At 39.1% G+C, this 21,212-nt stretch overlaps 1 protein-coding gene across 3 annotated transcripts in view; it reads left to right on the top strand.

Annotated features, from left to right (window-relative positions):
* Positions 1-16,109, top strand: part of LOC137399282 (meiosis regulator and mRNA stability factor 1-like) — a 35,711-nt gene extending 19,602 nt beyond the window's left edge. For 2 of the 3 annotated variants that reach the window (XM_068085322.1, XM_068085340.1), the window contains 17 exons: positions 83-344; positions 455-695; positions 1,298-1,467; positions 3,202-3,282; positions 3,374-3,494; positions 5,539-5,708; positions 5,915-6,081; positions 9,512-9,702; positions 10,490-10,633; positions 11,202-11,334; positions 12,209-12,441; positions 12,626-12,853; positions 13,355-13,558; positions 14,751-14,927; positions 15,283-15,418; positions 15,519-15,614; positions 15,705-16,109. In XM_068085322.1, the coding sequence (XP_067941423.1) occupies positions 83-344; positions 455-695; positions 1,298-1,467; positions 3,202-3,282; positions 3,374-3,494; positions 5,539-5,708; positions 5,915-6,081; positions 9,512-9,702; positions 10,490-10,633; positions 11,202-11,334; positions 12,209-12,441; positions 12,626-12,853; positions 13,355-13,558; positions 14,751-14,927; positions 15,283-15,418; positions 15,519-15,614; positions 15,705-15,754 (2,804 nt within the window). In that variant the 3' untranslated portion in view covers positions 15,755-16,109. The remainder of the gene's footprint in view (positions 1-82; positions 345-454; positions 696-1,297; positions 1,468-3,201; positions 3,283-3,373; positions 3,495-5,538; positions 5,709-5,914; positions 6,082-9,511; positions 9,703-10,489; positions 10,634-11,201; positions 11,335-12,208; positions 12,442-12,625; positions 12,854-13,354; positions 13,559-14,750; positions 14,928-15,282; positions 15,419-15,518; positions 15,615-15,704) is intronic. The other variant, XM_068085331.1, reaches the window with a different exon arrangement.
* Positions 16,110-21,212: the final 5,103 nt, after the last annotated feature.

The following is a 21,212-nucleotide window of genomic DNA, read 5'->3' on the forward strand; positions in this document are numbered from 1 at the left end:
GGTGTTGCAGCTTTTCACTGTTTTTTCTTTGTTGTATGTCACATCTGTATGCATATCACTAACCAACACTCGTTGTTTAAAGGTTTTAGTGGACCTATGCACCCTAGGATGGAGCAAAGTGGTGATCAACTGGGCTTGACCAATCTCTGTTCCCCGTCTCACTCCCCGCGCTCAATGAAACGCATGACAGCTTTAGGTGATTTCGCTCAGAGTAAAGACTTTTCCATGGCTAGTTTACCTATCCAAGCTCGAGAAAGTTGTGGGGAAGTGTTGTCACATGACGTGTCACATGACAGCACATGCTCTCAGCATAATTATGTAGATTTTTTTAAAGCAGACGTAAGGTGAGTCATCGTTGTGAAAAATGCATTGTGCAAAAGTAAAAAACCAGCAATATGGTTGCCATTGAGCCGCAGATGTGCGGGTGAAATGGTTTCTACATGTAATATTTTAGATATCTGGAACCTGCAGATCATTCCTCAAGCAGAAAGGCTGCACCTGTTGAGGCTAGTCAGCAGGTTACTAAAGAAAAGAAAGTAAACGTATTCAACTTGCCCAACTGGGAGAAGAGCCCAACTGTGGAAACAAAAGCGTCAGCCACAGCAACTGATGCTGCTGTGAAGTTTTTACTATCTGGTTCGAGTGGCAGCATTACTGTTACTGCTTTACAGGATTACCTACGGAGCTGCATGCCTGTATGTTTGAAAAAGTTGTTGCATCTCACATTTTATTGTTCTACTTGAATTATGTTACGATAGTTAGAATTTTAGTAATACTGACTTATATATATATATATATATATATATATATATATATATATATATATATATATATATATGTGTGTGTGTGTGTGTGTGTGTGTGTGCATCATATACAGGAGTAGGGTAATGCAAGATACAGTAGTGCATGGCATGATAGTATGATACTGTATAATAGTGAGGTAAGACATGGTATGATGCTATGCTAGTGTATAGTATGCTAGTGTTGACTATGTTATGGTAGAGTATGGTACAGTAGTGTTTGGTGTGGTAACGCACTGTACAGCAGCGTACAGTACAGCTGCATACAGTATAGCAGTATATGGTACGGCAGCCTAAGGTACGGCAGCGTACGATGCGGTAACGTATAGTCGGTAGCGTATAGTACAGCAGCTTACTGTATAGCAGTGTACAGTACAGCAGCGTATAGTACGGCAGTGTACGATATGGAAGCGTATAGTACGGCAGTGTATGGTAATGTAATATTATACCTAGTACACTTGAGATTGAGAGCCAAAATAGCTTATATGCTTATTCAGGTAGTAGACATGGAAATCACACATGCGGGTGTTAGCTCGTATACTCTAAGCGTGAAGGTAGCTGCTAACAAAGCAGCATACTTGGAAGCAATATGCAGAGACTTATTACATCAAAACCAGCTTCTTCAGCTCACCCGATGCAGAGGAGTGAGGGAACCTTCTATGCTCCGGTGAGTTAATTTCATAGCAGCAGTGCTGCCAGTCACTCTTGCAGTCAACTTCCACATGAAATCTGTTTCAACTACGGGTAGTCTTCGGTTAATGACAGTAATTCATTCCAGAAACCCTGTTGGTAAACGATTTCGTCGTTAAATGAATCTCAAGACTGTAAAAGCGTAGGTTAGGCTATTTGATCATCATTTGGTAGATGGTATATTTTACTGTTTCCTCTTTTATACTTTAAAGTCTTGTTTACTGTTTTGGTAGTATATTCAACTCATTTAATATTTTAGTCATATATTTCAACATTTCACAAACCTAGGATAAGCTAAAATATCACAAGTGATTGGTCTGAGCCATTTCATCATCATGCGACTGTACATACGATAGTATACTACCGTATGTACAGTCCGTATGCATGTTTAATATGTACCGTACATTTAGTATGTACAGTAGTACGTACTACCTACTGTATGTATGGTAGTATACCACCATAAGTACAGTAGTATGTACTACCTACTGTATGTACAGTAGTATACCACCGTACATAGAGTTTTACTTTGTATTATTTTTCCTTTTATCACATAGTAGAGCATGGCACCTGTATTTAGTGCAAAGTATTTATTGGATGGATAGATTATGGATTATTTTTGCTAATAATTTAAAGTTTTGGAAACCTACTGGTAGGTTATGTTACAATATCAGGACTGAATAACCTACCGGTACAATAGTGTTTATAACTTAGTGTTTTCTCTCTTTTATATAGTACTAATACTTTTATATAGTACTAATACTTTTATATAGTACTAGTAGGCCTACTTTTATATATTACACTGGCAGTCCCATGCACCATGAGAGATCATCATGTGTAATAAGCATGCACACAATCATTCTTAGATGAGCCAAGGTGGCCGAGTGGAGCAGCACAATCTCATTTCCAAAAGCTCTTGTGTAGTGATTGACAAAAACGGCTCTTATTATAGTAGAGACTATACAACTGTATATATCAAAAGACTATACAACTGTATATATCAAAAGACTATACAACTGTATATATCAAAAGACTATACAACTGTATATATATATATATCAAAAGACTATACAACTGTATATATATATATATATATATATATATATATATATATATATCAAAAGACTATACAACTTTATATATCAAAAGACTATACAACTTTATATATCAAAAGACTATACAACTGTATATATCAAAAGACTATACAACTGTATATATCAAAAGACTATACAACTGTATATATATATATATATCAAAAGACTATACAACTGTATATATATATATATCAAAAGACTATACAACTTTATATATCAAAAGACTATACAACTGTATATATCAAAAGACTATACAACTGTATATATCAAAAGACTATACAACTGTATATATCAAAAGACTATACAACTGTATATATCAAAACTACTTTTATTGTTTTATTAACCAATGAAATTATTTAGATCCACCACATAGTTGTAATTACAAGGGATTGTGTTAAACGAATATAGAGCAGAGGTAAGTCCATCGTTGCGCGGAGTTGTCATCACATGAGTACACCAATAGATAGGAACTACCTGCATAGTTTTGTCTTCATCTGTAGTACTAGTGAGAGATGAATTTTGTCATCAGGCACTTTTGCTGAATTTTCCACTATATCAGTAAAGCTATTATGAACAAAGTGGTCGATATGATATAATTGAATAGTCTACTTGCTTTGTAGTGTTGAAGTCGCCATTCTTCTGCGTGAGCTCTCTGGCAAGTGCACATCCATCAAACAACTCATTGAGGACTATACTCAGAGGTCAGTTCGTCTTAGTCCATATTTTAATGATATTGAGAAAGCCAACAGTTATAGTATGATGTTGTGTAATCAACGTTTTATACCATTTCAGCTTTAAAGATTCCATAACAGAGGAGCAACTCAGAACTATTCAGGAGACAGTGGAGGTAAAGGAAGAAGAAAATGAAGCCGTGGTTTCTCTGTTGGCTACACCATCTTCTAATACTGTTCAGGTGCGAACACTGCAGTTATGATCAGCCTAGTCACTTGGAAGTATATAAATACTTATAAGGGAATATTATTTAGCTGTGGTAAAGTTGTTATCACAAAACTATGGAGTTGTCTGCTTTTCATCTACCCTAGGACACTTATATTTCGCTAGTATTGGCCAGTATTTAGTTTCGTGAGTAGCACACAGAGTAAAATTTCGCTGCAACTTAATTTCGCAGCTCTGATGAGTACGAAAATATAGTGATGTGAAAATAAATACAGTGGAACAAACAAATTAGATTCCTCAGGTCCGGTCCTCTAGTAAAAAAAGTTTTTATATTTGCGACTAGTTTGTATTTGTAACCCGCAGGTATAAATGTATGGCAGAAATCGATAATTCAACGTGATCGCTTGCTGCCATTTGTTTCTTGGACTATCAATGACGTCTCGGTCCTTTCCGTCGTGACCGATATGGTACCAATATTAGATCTCAAGTATTTATAGCAAGCGATAGCCATGGCACGTTTTGAGTTCACAATATTTCAAATTTAAAAAAAATCAAATACAGTACATGTCTCATAAAAAAGAAAATAGATAACAACCAACATCACAACCAGAACTGTATAACATGGTTGGACCTGGTGAGGGTTGTTATCGTTTTTGGTTGGCAGTAAAATTCATCACTACAATAAGTATTATTTAATTGTATGACTTCACCTACCAGACTTTCATCCTCATCAGTTACAAATTCGATGACTAAACTGATATCATCATCTTCTTCGTTTGTCTTGGCTTTTCCAAAAAAAACTTGTTATCTTAATTTGCTTTGCCATGCTGCTCATTCGGTGTATTAACGAATTTACTAGAAATTTCCCAATGAGCTCAATCACACACAAAATTATCTGCATTTCTAATATCACGATTTTGTTGTGGATATCAATGAACTACAGGGCCGTATTCCCTTGGACAGCTGGCCGGCTAAGACGCCCCAACTTTTTAGGAATTTCATAGTCCAACGGCTATAGAAAGGTTTTTATCGCTGTAGAATATCACTTTATTCGAAGCCATAGATACAAACATCAACTTTTAGTAGTTCTTAGGCGTCATTATTATCTTCATCAGCGGCAAAATATTCTTGTTAACGACTTTTATAAAGGTTTGCAAAATATCAAGTTTTAGCAAACATCTGCTTGCCCATATCCTACTTAATGAACTTGAAATAAAATCGGCAAAAATGATCTTTGTTAAAACGCTTAAAAGAAAAATATGTCTTCTTTCTGAGCTTTTTATCTGCATACAAGTTTTGCCTGTTTTAATTTTAAAACGTTTTGTCAGTCACATCAGCTAAAACAAAGCAAATCTCAAAAAATAGAAAAATGTTGATACTTGCCAATAAAATTTTTTAAAACTTCACGTGAGAGGCCCGGCTGAGGCCCTACATAAGAGAAACCTGTTGGGAGCTTACAGCACCCCCCCTCCTTCTCCACACCCCAGATGTTCATAACTAGTCGTCTAACATTAGCCCCCCAACTTGCAACCAGTGAATACAGGCCTGTGTAGAACATAGCTATTTAATTTCGAATTTTCGCTAGTTCGTTATGATAGTTTAGTTTCGCGCATGAATTTTTCGCGTGATGATGACTCCGCGAAAACGCGAAAGTTAGATGCCGCGAATACTTAAGTGTCCTAGGGTACAAAAATTTGACTATTGGTTTGAACTCCCATTATTAGATAATTTTAGCGCATTTACCCAAAGTGTTCTGTATATTCTTGCAAACAATAACAATCTACTATCATATTAACCACAATGAATTGTCGAAATTGGTGAAATGAGTTGTTCAGGCCTATCACGTGTTTGAAAGTGTTTACCCGCAGAAAAATATGCACAAATGCACGATACGTAAGAGAGAACTTGCCGTGTTCTATATAGTAGTTTCCATGAACCATTGAGTGGCCAATGTAACAATGATTTCTTTAGTATTTTAAAATGCGCTATGCCAATACCTACTGTAGGTTGATAGATTGTCTATGATTTACTTGTAATGCCCGTATTAACTTTTGCTGCAGCCCGAACAGCTTGCAATAACTCCGTACTGCACACGACACTGCTGCCATAAGATGTATTCCTTAGCCACATCTCTTGACATACAACTGTATGTCCGTTTGGAGCGAGGGTCATTCACTCGTCAGCTGCACGCACTGCTCAGCGAGCACTCCGGGGTTATGCATCTTGCAAGGTTAGCTTATGCTTGTATTAACTCAGTTAAGAAAGTGTATTTTTCTTTTATTCGTCGCACAGGTTTGTAGCCCGTGTACTGTGGGTAGTTCTTGGCGAGGCATCTGTGCTAAAATGTCAAGGTTAATTTTGTAGCTTTTAGTGTCATTTAATTATGTGATGTCTGTTGCTTTGCATCTTGCTAATAGCCTCTTTTGTTTTTAACAGCTTTCCGTTCTGCTATGAAGGAATCTATGGCAGATTAGTGCCATGCTGTGATGGTGGAGTCTTATTAGATCATTTGATTTCTTCAGTCAAATGGGTTCGAATCAAAACCTACTCTGGACATAAAGTTATCTGTTATGATGACTCTGGAGATGCACCTCTGCAACATGGTAATGATAAGTTAGCTTTTTCGGCTTTAGTATTAGTGTTGCAAATGTTCCTTCGCATATTGCTGTAGCTGCATTGCACTGACTGTGTGCGTGTCAGCATTCCTGCAAACATTGATGTTGCAGCGTTCATCTGAGTGCTGGTGTGGCAGCGTTCATCTGAGTGCTGGTGTGGCAGCGTTCATCTGAGTGCTGGTGTGGCAGCGTTCTTCTGAGTGCTTGTGTGGTAGTCTTCATCGGAGTGTTGGTGTGGCAATCTTCATTTGAGTGCGGTGTGGCAGTCTTCATCTGAGTGTGGTGTGGCAGTCTTCATCTGAGTGTGGTGTGGCAGTCTCCATCTGAGTGCTGGTGTGGCAGTCTTCATCCGAGTGTGGTGTGGCAGTCTTTATCCGAGTGTGGTGTGGCAGTCTTTATCCGAGTGTGGTGTGGCAGTCTTTATTCGAGTGTGGTGTGATAGTCTTTATCCGAGTGTGGTGTGGCAGTCTTCATCTGAGTGTGGTGTGGCAGCCTTCATCTGAGTGTGGTGTGGCAGTCTTCATTTGAGTGTGGTGTGGCAGTCTTCATCTGAGTGTGGTGTGGCAGCGTTCATCTGAGTGTGGTGTGGCAGCGTTCATCCGAGTGTGGTGTGGCAGCGTTCATCTGAGTGCGGTGTGGCAGTCTTCATCTGAGTGCGGTGTGGCAGTCTTCATCTTAGTGCGGTGTGGCAGTCTTCATCTTAGTGCGGTGTGGCAGTCTTCATCTGAGTGTGGTGTGGCAGTCTTCATCTGAGTGCGGTGTGGCAGTCTTCATCTGAGTGCGGTGTGGCAGTCTTCATCTGAGTGTGGTGTGGCAGTCTTCATCTGAGTGTGGTGTGGCAGCGTTCATCTGAGTTTGGTGTGGCAGCGTTCATCTGAGTGTGGTGTGGCAGTCTTCATCTGAGTGCGGTGTGGCAGTCTTCATCTGAGTGCGGTGTGGCAGTCTTCATCTGAGTGTGGTGTGGCAGCGTTCATCTGAGTGTGGTGTGGCAGTCTTCATCTGAGTGCGGTGTGGCAGTCTTCATCTGAGTGCGGTGTGGCAGTCTTCATCTGAGTGCGGTGTGGCAGTCTTCATCTGAGTGCGGTGTGGCAGTCTTCATCTGAGTGTGTTGTGGCAGCGTTAATCTGAGTGTGGTGTGGCAGCGTTCATCTGAGTTTGGTGTGGCAGCGTTCATCTGAGTGTGGTGTGGCAGTCTTCATCTGAGTGCGGTGTGGCAGTCTTCATCTGAGTGCGGTGTGGCAGTCTTCATCTGAGTGTGGTGTGGCAGCGTTCATCTGAGTGTGGTGTGGCAGTCTTCATCTGAGTGCGGTGTGGCAGTCTTCATCTGAGTGCGGTGTGGCAGTCTTCATCTGAGTGCGGTGTGGCAGTCTTCATCTGAGTGCGGTGTGGCAGTCTTCATCTGAGTGTGTTGTGGCAGCGTTAATCTGAGTGTGGTGTGGCAGCGTTCATCTGAGTGCGGTGTGGCAGTCTTCATCTGAGTGTGGTGTGGCAGTCTTCATCTGAGTGTGTTGTGGCAGCGTTAATCTGAGTGTGGTGTGGCAGCGTTCATCTGAGTGCGGTGTGGCAGTCTTCATCCGAGTGTGGTGTGGCAGTCTTTATCCGAGTGTGGTGTGGCAGTCTTTATCCGAGTGTGGTGTGGCAGTCTTTATTCGAGTGTGGTGTGATAGTCTTTATCCGAGTGTGGTGTGGCAGTCTTCATCTGAGTGTGGTGTGGCAGCCTTCATCTGAGTGTGGTGTGGCAGTCTTCATTTGAGTGTGGTGTGGCAGTCTTCATCTGAGTGTGGTGTGGCAGCGTTCATCTGAGTGTGGTGTGGCAGCGTTCATCCGAGTGTGGTGTGGCAGCGTTCATCTGAGTGCGGTGTGGCAGTCTTCATCTGAGTGCGGTGTGGCAGTCTTCATCTTAGTGCGGTGTGGCAGTCTTCATCTTAGTGCGGTGTGGCAGTCTTCATCTGAGTGTGGTGTGGCAGTCTTCATCTGAGTGCGGTGTGGCAGTCTTCATCTGAGTGCGGTGTGGCAGTCTTCATCTGAGTGTGGTGTGGCAGTCTTCATCTGAGTGTGGTGTGGCAGCGTTCATCTGAGTTTGGTGTGGCAGCGTTCATCTGAGTGTGGTGTGGCAGTCTTCATCTGAGTGCGGTGTGGCAGTCTTCATCTGAGTGCGGTGTGGCAGTCTTCATCTGAGTGTGGTGTGGCAGCGTTCATCTGAGTGTGGTGTGGCAGTCTTCATCTGAGTGCGGTGTGGCAGTCTTCATCTGAGTGCGGTGTGGCAGTCTTCATCTGAGTGCGGTGTGGCAGTCTTCATCTGAGTGCGGTGTGGCAGTCTTCATCTGAGTGTGTTGTGGCAGCGTTAATCTGAGTGTGGTGTGGCAGCGTTCATCTGAGTGCGGTGTGGCAGTCTTCATCTGAGTGTGGTGTGGCAGTCTTCATCTGAGTGTGGTGTGGCATCGTTCATCCGAGTGTGGTGTGGCAGCGTTCATCCGAGTGTGGTGTAGCAGTCTTCATCTGAGTGCTGGTGTGGCAGTCTTCATCTGAGTGTAGTGTGGCAGTCTTCATCTGAGTGTGGTGTGGCAGTCTTCATCTGAGTGTGGTGTGGCAGTCTTCATCTGAGTGTGGTGTGGCAGTCTTCATCTGAGTGTGGTGTGGCAGTCTTCATCTGAGTGTGGTATGGCAGTCTTCATCTGAGTGTGGTGTGGCAGTCTTCATCTGAGTGTGGTGTGGCAGTCTTCATCTGAGTGTGGTGTGGCAGTCTTCATCTGAGTGCTGGTGTGGCAGTCTTCATCTGAGTGCTGGTGTGGCAGTCTTCATCTGAGTGCTGGTGTGGCAGTCTTCATCTGAGTGTGGTGTGGCAGTCTTCATCTGAGTGTGGTGTGGCAGTCTTCATCTGAGTGTGGTGTGGCAGTCTTCATCTGAGTGCTGGTGTGGCAGTCTTCATCTGAGTGCTGGTGTGGCAGTCTTCATCTGAGTGCTGGTGTGGCAGTCTTCATCTGAGTGCTGGTGTGGCAGTCTTCATCTGAGTGTGGTGTGGCAGTCTTCATCTGAGTGTGGTGTGGCAGTCTTCATCTGAGTGTGGTGTGGCAGTCTTCATCTGAGTGATGTGTGGCAGTCTTCATCTGAGTGCTGGCATGGCAAAATTCATCCAAGTGTTTGTGTGGCAGCATTTCTCCAAATGTTCCTGTGCCAGTACTCTTCTGAATATTGGTTTTATAATATGTCACATAATTCAAGTGGTGACACCAATTTTTTCAGCATTTGTATTGCATCATTTATTTAAACGTCTGTGTACTATCATTCCTCTGCCTGTTGATGCGGCCACATTTTCCAAAATGTTGGTCAGACTGCATCTTTTTGACCAGTGTGAGGACTTTTTCGATTGATTGCATGACAGAATAAGAAACAACAGCAGGGAAAGTTGTTATTGCAGCCTTAGGAGCAGATCTCGATAGGTTTGCATCGGAAACGGTCTCTTTGCTAAATCTGATGCCCAACTGCCAGATGTCTCTAGCTAAATTCATGCTTTACTACAAGTTCCAGTTTAACAGAGAGTTAAAGGTGGAGGACTTTGGATGCGCAAGCCTAGAAGAATTGCTTGCGGCTATTCCCCATCTTGTGCAGGTATTAGTGCTTCCTACTCTTTCAATTATACATCCTGTTTATGGAGTAATTACTATGGTCATTTCTTCATCTTTTTTTATAGACCTGGTGTCAGTATATTTATTTGCTGTGGCTGTATTGCTGTCTCTTTTGAAATGATCTTATTGTTTGCCATTTACCAGATTTAATGTTCTTTTTCCTTGTTAACGCTCAGCGCCTTCTGCTATGTACATTCACACTTCACACCTCTGCACTGTTGTGTCTGGTTGCGAGATTATGAAAAGATATAAATATGAAAAGATGTGAAATGCACTCATCTTTTACACAACTGCTTATGGTGTGGTGTTGATGGCAAATACCGATATTATTTGGGACACTCGGGGCCACGCGAGCTACTAGATTTCTGATCTTGTCACTAATCGGAAAAAGCTTTAATGTCTTTGAATTTGTTTGTCATGTGAATAACATGGAGCCACTCTTACGACTAAAGTTAGACTATTGAAGGTTAATACGCTCCTTTCTGGTTATGTAGCATCTTTTCACTTTCCTTCGCTGGCCATCAAACCTGCTTTATAATCTAACGACCAACAGCCTGCTCCACTTTCCATATTTCTCTTTGCTATAGATGAGTGTGAACACTAAGAGCATTACAGAAAAATTATTTCCTCTCTTTGCCCATTGGGGGCGCTCCAAACTGGCGTGCCACCGAGTGTTCTATATCAAAACAGCTTAAGTCGCTGATTGCACAGTTGCTGATTTCACAATAGCTGATTGCACGATTCGTTGCTTGCTGACTTACATTGTCTAGGTGCTGGGCAACGATAACGTTAAAACTTTGCATCTAACCTACTCAGTGCAACTAGGGAAGTTTATTACGGACTTGAGTCGTGTGCTCAAAGCCCTGCCTGGCAGATGCTGCTCTATAATGGAATTACCTGAGCGGTATATGCAGGTCAGTAGTCAGTCTTGTTTTAGCCAGTAGATACATTTTTACAGCTGGTTCACACTATGTCGGCACTATCTTCTCGGCGATCGTTCTTCGATTATCTGCACTGTAAATTGAAGGCACCGGTCGAAGCTTCAGGAAAGATTGCAGCTGTCAAACTTTTCTCAATAGTTTGCTGACATCCACGACAGCCTGTGCAATATGTACTGATGTGTGCTCTTTTCTTCTATAACAGTTTCTGCGAGACTAGTGTTTTATCATTTCTGCAACCGCATTGTATAATAAGAACACTATACCATCGGACTATTCGCTGATGTAAGTGTTGATGGGTTTGTGATAGTGTGAACATTGTTATCACAGACGATCACCCAAGTATTGTGTGATTAACATCGATATACAGTGATATGGTGTGAATCAGTCTTCAGACTTAATTATCATTTGCTGCTGGGTCAGCAAAATAAAAAGGAAATCCTATTCATTGCCCACATTTGTCTCCGATACAAGCTATAGCTGGGATCGCACTGTCCCTCTTCATCTGCTCAGCCAATTCACTTGGTATTTCATATGCGAACAGGTGACCGGGAATGAGCTAAGTCTGACTAGCTATGGCGCCTGCTACATTACTGACATGCTGCCAGATATTGCTGACAGTGAGATTCAAGTTGATGGTGTCGGTGAAAACGCTGTCCTTTCTATATCTGACAAAGGTCAGTGCCCTAGTTGGTATGAGTTTAGTTGAAATCATCCGTGAACATACGCTTGCTAGCCTCGCAGCAATTGACTAACTGGAATAGGTGAATGCATTTTTCTTTGTGTTTATAATTATGATAGTCGTGATAAGAGAAACTACCACAATTCTAAACAGTCTTGTATTGAATCCCTATATCTAGTTATAAAATATGTGTACCTTTTCATTAAATTTACTCTCTACGCACTTGAGATCTGCATCTGATGTATACGTTTCTCAAAAGAAATCTTTATTGAATGTGCAGGTCTTTTATTGGTTATCTTAGTGTTGGAACTAGAATGGAGCTTTATAAAAATTGAATGCTTAGTGGTCAAGCTATGGTAGGTGTAATGCGTTGCTTTGAATTGTTTCATTTTATGTAATCCATTGTACGCTACTTGACTAAGGACAGGACGATTTCTGTGCACGCTCCCTGCCTTTTTCATTGTAAATTTTTATCATAACTGCAAATGTTTAGTTACTTGCTTTTATTCTTACTGGTGCATTTATTGAAATTAATATTATTCTTTACGAACTTATATTTTGTGTCAGCTTCATATTTTTATATTTTAGGTTTCATAAATGTTACTAACGATTTGTACCAGTAAATAAAAAAGTTGATATTTGTCCAATTAAAAGCTTTGAAAAACTATCAAGCCGAAATATTGTCGTGATAGGTTGATATCACGGCAGCGTAATGAGAGCTGCTTGCCTTTGATTTGAGTTTCTAGTTGTTCTCACTCAAATGGTTCATCTGGTAATCCAAAGTATTATATTATAAATCTCCTGACTTCGCTCATTTGTACATTTGTATCCGTAAGTGCATTAAGATAAGACAACTGCCATCTGTCCAGGTTCATCCTCTGCTAAAGCACTTGCAAGGCAAACCTGTAAGGAGCAACTTAAGAAGACAAGGCAGTTTGCATATGAAGTGATCAGCCTCCTAAAAAATTACTCCGAGTGCACAATGCCCTTCAAAAGGTTTATACCTGCCTACCACCATCATGTTGGCAGGCAGTGTCGGGTGGCTGACTATGGATTCTCTAAGCTAATTGAACTGTTCGACGCCATTTCAGATGTTGTGTCTGTAAGTACCTATGCTATATTTATCTTTATTTACTACAATATATTTTTATATGTTATATATAAAAAATTATACGTGTACATAGTAATAATATATAATTTCATATTTATTTGCTGTAACTTTCAGACTCCATAAGCTTTTGTACAGGATGATTTGCATTCTCATTGCGCTTCATTTTTCTGATCAGATAATTGATGGCGGAGAGGAGCGTCGTATTGCTCTTACAGCGACTCAAGTCAAAAGGAAGTTAGAGGAAATGGTGTTAACCGCTCTTATTCAAAAGCGTGGCCATGGCTACCCTATGTATCTGTCACATCTGAAAGAGATATGGCAAACGAAGTATGGCGTCAGTCAATCTCAGGATTTCTCATTTAGCTTAGAAGACCTGATGCGGCAAATATCTCGCATTGCTCACGTGAGTGAATATCTCTTATTTGCTCGCTGGCCTTCAGAGAAAACCCTGTCATTTTATGATCAGCCCATTCGAGCAGTTTTAAAGTGTTTGCATGGTATGTATGCTTTACAACTACTGCTAGCCAATCACAAAAGTCGGTCACAAGGTCCATACCTAGAAAGTCGTGGTCCGATTATTAGCGGATTATCTTTCAAAAAGCAGTTTTATCAAAACGTACTAAAATGCTTTTTACATTGGATCTACTGCTGTTAAGAATGGTAGTAGTGCTTTCTATCTAGTTCTTCGTATCATTTTATTCTATCTAGGTATACTATGGCTGTGTTGTAGGCAATACCTAGATCTAGGTATACTATATCTATCTAGGTATACTATGGCTGTGTTGTAGGCAATACCTAGATCTAGGTATACTATATCTATCTAGGTATACTATGGCTGTGTTGTAGGCTACACATAGATCTAGGTATACTATATCTATCTAGGTATACTATGGCTGTGTTGTAGGCAGAGTCGCGTACTGAAGGGGACGTGGTTGTGCTGATTGACCAATCGTCTCTTGAGTTACTCACCTGCAGGTGCTTGGATATGCTGATACTAAAGAGCAATGGCCGTATGAAAGTTGATGTGTTTAAAAATAATTTTCAACATGATTACGGAGTTCCTGTGGACCTTGATAAAGTGAAAAATTTTCTCTACCCAGCAATTGAGGTGGGTCAGTCTCTTCTTCATCAATCTTTTGTGTGTCTCTTTGAAGGTTGTTTTTTGCAGCTCCACTCAGTTATGCACTTAGTTTGTCACTTGTATTAATGATTTCTGTGCGGTCATTAATGAGGCTTGTTTGTGGAATATCTACTGATATTTGAAATCTGCATAACTGAGAGCATAACTTCGTCACTTACCATGAAGCGTATTTGGTGATATTCTGATGCAATTAGAAAAACCGAGATTAATGAAGCACCATCCATTTGTAAGGCTTTCACTGAAATTTGTCTCAGGCGGTATTATTGGAGAACTCACGAGTTCCTGGAACAGGTGATACAAGTTCTTAAGCGGCGCTGAGTGAAACGCGAGGTTTAAGTAACTTAATGAGAAAGCCATCAGCAAGTTACTCGACATTATAATATAAGCAGCGGTCTTAAGGCGTATGATTCTGTTGCATTATTTATGCTTACCTAACTAGTGTCTGTAAATGTTATAGTAGATATGTATCTGGCAGAAGGTAAGTAAATAAAACACTTATATTAAATTAAGTTCACTCTTTTAGTCACCAATTCAACTTATTTAGACTAATATATTTTATTTTTTATCTTAACCTCAACTGTGGCAGTTTAGTGCCGTAAGAGATTATCATGTGTCGATAAGGGGCAGTGAATAAGTATGTGTATAGTTGTTCTGACGAGCCGGAAGGCGGTCGATTAGCGCAAGTGTTAAAGTATCGGGCTACTCAGCTGAATGTCCTCAGCTCAAGTCCTGTACACAGCAATCCTTCTCAACCTCAAAGCTTTCTTTTGGATAGGCAGATGGATGGACACAGCTTTTAATATAATAATTAGTAAAGGTTGTGGAATGTAACATTTATTCGTTATAACTATTGATAAGTTTTTACTTGTCTAAAAATATACACTAAAATTATGTGATTTGTATTATGGCAGTTCACAGATTCTGACTATGAGCATATTGAGGAGACAGCCAATGAGCAACTCCTCGGTTGCTCGTTGCTCAATAACGAACAGCACCCTGTTCTTCTTTTACTCAAATATAGTAGTAGAACTTGAGTTATGGAGTTGCACTATCCTACATGCAATATTTAAAACCATGAGAGTTTCAGGTAAGGTTTTGGATCCAGCTTCAAACTCTGTTGTCTATTATATGTTGAGAGATACCAAATTATGTGTTACAGATATATCGGGGTAAGCAGGCAATGATGTTATCGTTACATCCCTTACTGCATGCAGCGCGACGTATGGTCTGCCTTTTGAATGATTACACCAAAGTTGAAGTGCCGAACTTTGAAAAAATTTATCAGTGCCGTTTCAATGACCAGCCTGACTGCTATAATTTCACTGTCATGTTCGAGGTTGGTCAGTCTTTCCTTTTATTCATGCGCCTTTTATTCCTACTTTGTGCTCAACTTTAAGCTCTCAACTTGAACCTCTCAACTTGAAGCTCTCAACTTGAAGCTTTCAACTTGAACCTCTCAACTTGAAGCTCTCAACTTGAACCTCTCAACTTGAACCTCTCAACTTGAAGCTCTCAACTTGAACCTCTCAACTTGAAGCTCTCAACTTGAACCTCTCAACTTGAACCTCTCAACTTGAAGCTCTCAACTTGAAGCTCTCAACTTGAAGCTCTCAACTTGAAGCTCTCAACTTGAAGCTCTCAACTTGAAGCTATACGAACTCTATTATTGCATAGCTTCAATCTTGTTGCAGATGCTGCAATCCATGTTTAAAATAGACAGACAAAAGGTGTTCCTGCGTCAGGGCTACATCGCTCATCTTGCTGTACAACTTGTGTATCAAGTCGGCATTTATTCAGATCTGACTGACTGGGACATCTTTTTTGGTGGTATGACTTTATGACAATTTGTGGCACTCGTTCATTTTTAGTAAATTAGTGAATAACGAATCAAGCGTTGGTAAATATTTCATCGGAATTTTTTTTGCAGAGCCACAGCAGTCGAGTGAACAAAAGATGTCTGCCGCTGTTTTGTCAAGCCAAGGAGAGAAAGCTTCTGTTAAGATGGCCACTCTGGATAAAGCTGGTAAGTTGATATACATGTATATATGCCTTTGCTGTTGCGCTAGGAGATGACAACTACAGTTGCTGAACCGAAGTTTTTTTTGCTTGACAGGGAAAGCATTGAGCCACTTGAGCATTTATAGATCTGGCTCCTCAGAATAAAGATCTCCGTCCAAATATCTTAAGAGAACAGCCTGCTGATTTTGGCATAAATAACCCATTTTTTGTGGCACATATGTGTATCTTTATATGATACATGGACAGTTTATGGTAAATTATGCAAAATAATTTCAGGTGTATCAATTTTTTCATTTCTTTTAGCTATTCATCTCAGTGAATATGATATTCTCGCAGGTGATCTGTAAACTAAGTCATCTTTTTTCCTGATGACATCAGCCTCTTATGCATTTGACACGCAGTTTCTAATATCATAGGTAATTACCATGCATGCATTGTCTCATGTATTACCTATTATTCTTGAGAACTCAGTATTTTGTAAAATATATAAACTTTTGAAATATCTTATTTGAGATAACTGTTCTTGAATAAGTATTGCCAACATTGATTCTACAAACTGTTCTCAAGTTTACTTCAAATTTTTCATTGTGTGAAAAGAATTGAGCATTCCACTAAATCTATTCCACAAGAGGAAACCTGCGATGTATATGAACCAAGGTCATGATGATGATAGTCAATTATGGGATCTTTAGCACCACAAAGGTAAATCGGTTGAAGTGCTGCCTGGGATGACGAGCAATTAACGCAAGCCGCCTTCTGCCATGATTTTAAGCTAACAGCTGTAAGATTTTGCACCTTGCAAAAGTGTGGCTCACCAGCTTAGAGTAGAAATACAGCAGTAAAATGACAGTTTCTTAACCAAAGACATGAGGCATTTATGCATATTTAGAAATATTTGCAGTCATTGCGCATCATAGACCTATTAACTATTAAGTATAGTTAATAGGTCTATGTTGTGCATAGAGAATATATAAAAAACTAAAAGAAAATGTGATGCTAATAAGTTTGATTTGATGGCGACTTCTTGGGGCACCAAGCTAAAGTAAAAACAGTTGGTGCATTAAACGGTCGAGCACCTGCGTCTTATCTAAAAATTTCAAACATGAAGCAACCTTTTCAGCTGTTGTTCACGTCCAGCAGTAAGGTGGTTAATCAAACATTTTGGAATATTCCTAACCCCAGTCTAGATACAAACAACCAAATTTAGATAAGGCATTTTGCTTACCACTTTTACTCTATTGGTGGTTTTTGAGAAATAGAGAAAGCATTTTGCAATCGCTAAATTTATCATAAATATGACAGCAATAGGATTTTAAAAGGTTATGCCCTCTCTTTTTTCACCATCTGTCCAAAATTGTTCATAGTATCACACTCATATGTTCATATGCATATTTTGATGCTATACTGCAGAGATGGCCAAAGGACTTTTGCCATGATCCGTTACAGCCAAATCTGATGAATTAAACATCCGCAACAAACTGAAAATGTGCATTTTTCTTTTTTACCAACAAAAGCATGCAATTAGTTATGTGCATCCTAAAACAAGGCGTCAAATACAACTTTAAAAAACTTTATCAATATACATAATTTGACTAAAAATCAGTGAATGAATGTGCTGCAATAAATATGTCTGATATCAGTGAGAAACATTATGAGTGGGCTTTTCTACACAATACTATCACAACGCAGTTTCCTGCTACTTGCAGCAACTCTTACAAGTTCATGAAGATGTGTATTTGTAAGTCGTGTTCTATGGCTGTTTTTCACAAAATTCATTGCTGAAAACAATGAATTTACAAAAATTCTAAAAGTTTACAAAAATCTATTTTGAATTGAATTTTTGAAAAATCACCAAAAACAATTTTTGACTGCCAACTTGAAAGATCCACAAAAACATACAAAGATCCTGATCTAAATCTGCCATTGGCCATAACTGCTATAATGTATGAGGCTTCCGCAGCATCATTTACACACCTGATTGTTTTCGTCATCGTTGATGATCATACTTAACTTATCATCGGCATGAGAACTGATGGAGTTGTTATATCAAACCATGTACACCAGTGTGTGTCTACAGAAAGGATCTCTTAGCGTCTTCTTACAAACTGGATGAATTAATTTTTCTGCTCAAAAATCTACGAAAAACAATATAAGGGATGTTAGGGTTAAGTAAACATATTTTAGTATAATTTGCCTAGTTTTGTCTGAAGGTAACTAACTCTCTTTCTATTCCGTAACAAAAATTTTGTTATGCATACAAACTGTGGATTACTCGAGCATTCCCAACAATACTTTTAGCTTGCTAGTTTTGAATGTTTATTCAATGTTGCGTTACAAGAAAAATACTTTTCCTATTTGAAGCGATTATAATTCATATTCAAATGGTTCAGGTGTCTGTGTACATCTACTCAAGTTGCACACTAAATTTAAATCAAACTTTTTGCCTAATTTTTGTCGTGTTCCAAACTACTGGAATAGCTGCCACTCTATGCTAATGTATAGAAGTTGTCTTCGAGTGATTTTTAGAGGATTATGCTGCTAAGATGAAAGCGCAAAACTTATGTTTTTGCTGTTATCATTAAGTAAAAGGGAGCTCTTGTAAAACATCTTCCGTCACTCACATGCTTGATGCTTCTGAAATCATAAAAAGTGCAGATCATATTAAAACAAGCCAAGGATTTTCAGGAGCTGGTGTTGTTTGAATAGTTTATCCAGGCTTTCCAAATTCAATTTGGGTCAAAGCCTTTATGAAAATATTTACATCCAACATTCCTAAAGATGAGGTTTCCAACATTAGGTAAACCTATGATAGCCTACAGTAGGAGAACCTATAATAGCCAACAGTATTAAAACATATTTAGTAATTTATGCTCATAATCTCTAAAAAATAAAACTGGATGCATGTCTATCGTAACCCTGAAAAACAAGTCATCAAATGTCAGCTGAAGTTCAGGATCTATAATGATATAGCATATTATTTGTAACAGAATATTTTGCTGATGCCATTTCCATACTAAATGACTTGAAAAATCTGTTAATTTTGAGTTAAATTATTCAGAATAAAACATATTCGAACAAAACCAAATGATTTTATTAATTTTTTTTTAATTTCACATGCTTGAAACCACCGACTTGTGGATTCTCAAAAGAATATTAGTAACTGAAGGACAGTCTTTTTGTTTGACCGGCTAAAAGAAACTCAATGCAATTAAATTTATTTTTTGACAAATCAAATGATTTACATCATGATTTCTCTTGGAACAGAAGCTCTGAAAACAGAACAATAACTCAACAACAGTAGAGCTTCAGCAATGTTTGATGTTTTGAATAATTTTGTACAGACTCAAAGTTACTGTCTCAACTTTTACCATTTTTGAGTAGAGTAAGGTTAACAAACTATTGGATACGTATTGCAGATGTTGAGCAAAGAAGGCTTACCCAAAAATAAAATCTTAAATCTGAGACTAACATGAAAAAAGAAAATGTCAGTGACTAAGAAGTACATCCTTCAGTTGTACATGAGCATTACCGAAGCAAGCTGATATCCAATAGAAAGTTTAGTGTGAAAACCTGTTAAGCTGGCAAATTTCATGAGGTAATGGCTGACATGAAAGGAGCATAAAGGAGGACAAGCTTACATTGTTGTCAGACTATAGCCTGTGATGAAAAACGTCAAAGCGTTTAGCTGCAAAAATAAAATTGTACTAGCTGTGCTACCCGGCTTTGCCCGAGTATTAAAAATCAGCGTATAAACAATGAGAAGTAATGAGAGTTGCCTGTCACTTGCTATTAGCCTGGAAGATTGCAGATGGAAAATTTTAGTAAGCTAACTAATGACAATCCCTTACTTACACAATCACCCTGCATGGTATGTAAAGCCGTTGGGTATGTGCTGTCATATACCGACTTATATCAGCAAGCTATCAACTCCTTTTTTGTGGCCTATTGGGTAGGGCATTGGAATGCCGAACAGTAGGGTCTGAGATCAAATCTTATTCGCTACGGATTATTTATTCCAAGATTCTAATAACTATAGCCGGAATGCATACATATGGACATACTTTGAAAAAAATATATACAGATAGACTAGCTGTGCTACTTGTTGTTGCCCAAGTATTAAAAGTCAGGTTAGAAGTAATGAGAGTTTTTTGTCACTTGCTATTATCCTGGCAGATTGTCAATGGAAAATTTTAGTAAGCTAACTGATGATAATCGCTTACTTACTTACGCAATCACCCTGTGGGGTATGTAAAGCTGTTGGTTATGTGCTCCCATATACCGGCTTATATTGGCATAGTATCAACTCATTCTCTGTGGTCTATTGGATATGGTGTTGGACTGGTGATTGGTAGGGTCTGAGATCAAATATTCTTCTATACAGATTATTTATTCCAAGATTTTGATAGCTATAGCTGGAACACTTTGAAAAATATATATATAGATAGACTAGCTGTGCTACCTGGTGTTAAAGCTGAGTAATAAAAATCAGCTTAGAAATAATGAGAGTTGCCTACCACTTACTATTAGCCTGGCAGATTGCCAATAAACAATTTTAGAATGCTAACTAATGAAAATCCCTTATGCAATCACCCTGCTTGGTAAGCAAAGCCGTTGGGTATGTGCTCCTATATAGCGACTTATATTGGCAAGCTATCAACTCCTTTTCTGTGGCCTATTGGGTAGCATGTCAGACTGGTGAATGGTAGAATCTGATATCAAATCTTACGGATACTTCCATTATTATTAATTCCGGATATTATTTATTCCAAGATTTTAATAGCTGTAGCCGGCATACATACGGACATACTTTCACAAATATATTTATAGATTTGCTCCTTTGTAATTCTTATGTTCTTCACTAAAAACTTGTTTATCAAGTTATGATTCATTACTGGTTGTTAGCCATGTGAATATGTGCTTAAATTTCGACGCACGCACCGTAAGAATGTCAAGTAATAAAGTGGTTCCCTGAACGAGGGCCATTGCTAGAAACAGCAAGGCATTATAATGGCTGCTACTTACAAAGTAATATTTTTATATTATGCAAGTAAAACACATCACTATGAGACATGTTCAATGAATATTTAAATTGTGAAATCGATTGAATTACATGTAGATTAGCAAGGGTTTGGTTATCGATATGTCTTATGCAAGGTGAGAAAAGTGAGCGCATTCCAGCACTAAAATCTTTTATTAGAGGTGCCAGAGCTGGTCTAAACTAAGAAAACCTTTACTATAATAAGAGCCGTGTCTGGCCATCCTTCTGTTCAAGGCCACACTAAGATCGTTAAAAAAAGGGATTTGCCTCACAAATGAATTCAACTAGGATACACCAATTTACACTCCACCACTCTAACCGCCACCACTTTGGCACCATGCCAGTTCACAAATGAATTAGGGATATACTCGTTACGATCTCTAGTGAGGATAAATACTAGTGAGATAGATAGATACTAGTGAGGATAAATACTAGTGAGATAGATAGATACTAGTGAAGATAAATACTAGTGAGATAGATAGATACTAGTGAGGATAAATACTAGTGAGATAGATAGATACTAGTGAGGATAAATACTAGTGAGATAGATAGATACTAGTGAGG

Source organism: Watersipora subatra, chromosome 1 (genome assembly GCF_963576615.1).
Source record: "Watersipora subatra chromosome 1, tzWatSuba1.1, whole genome shotgun sequence".
Classification (NCBI taxonomy): Eukaryota; Metazoa; Bryozoa; class Gymnolaemata; order Cheilostomatida; family Watersiporidae; genus Watersipora; species Watersipora subatra.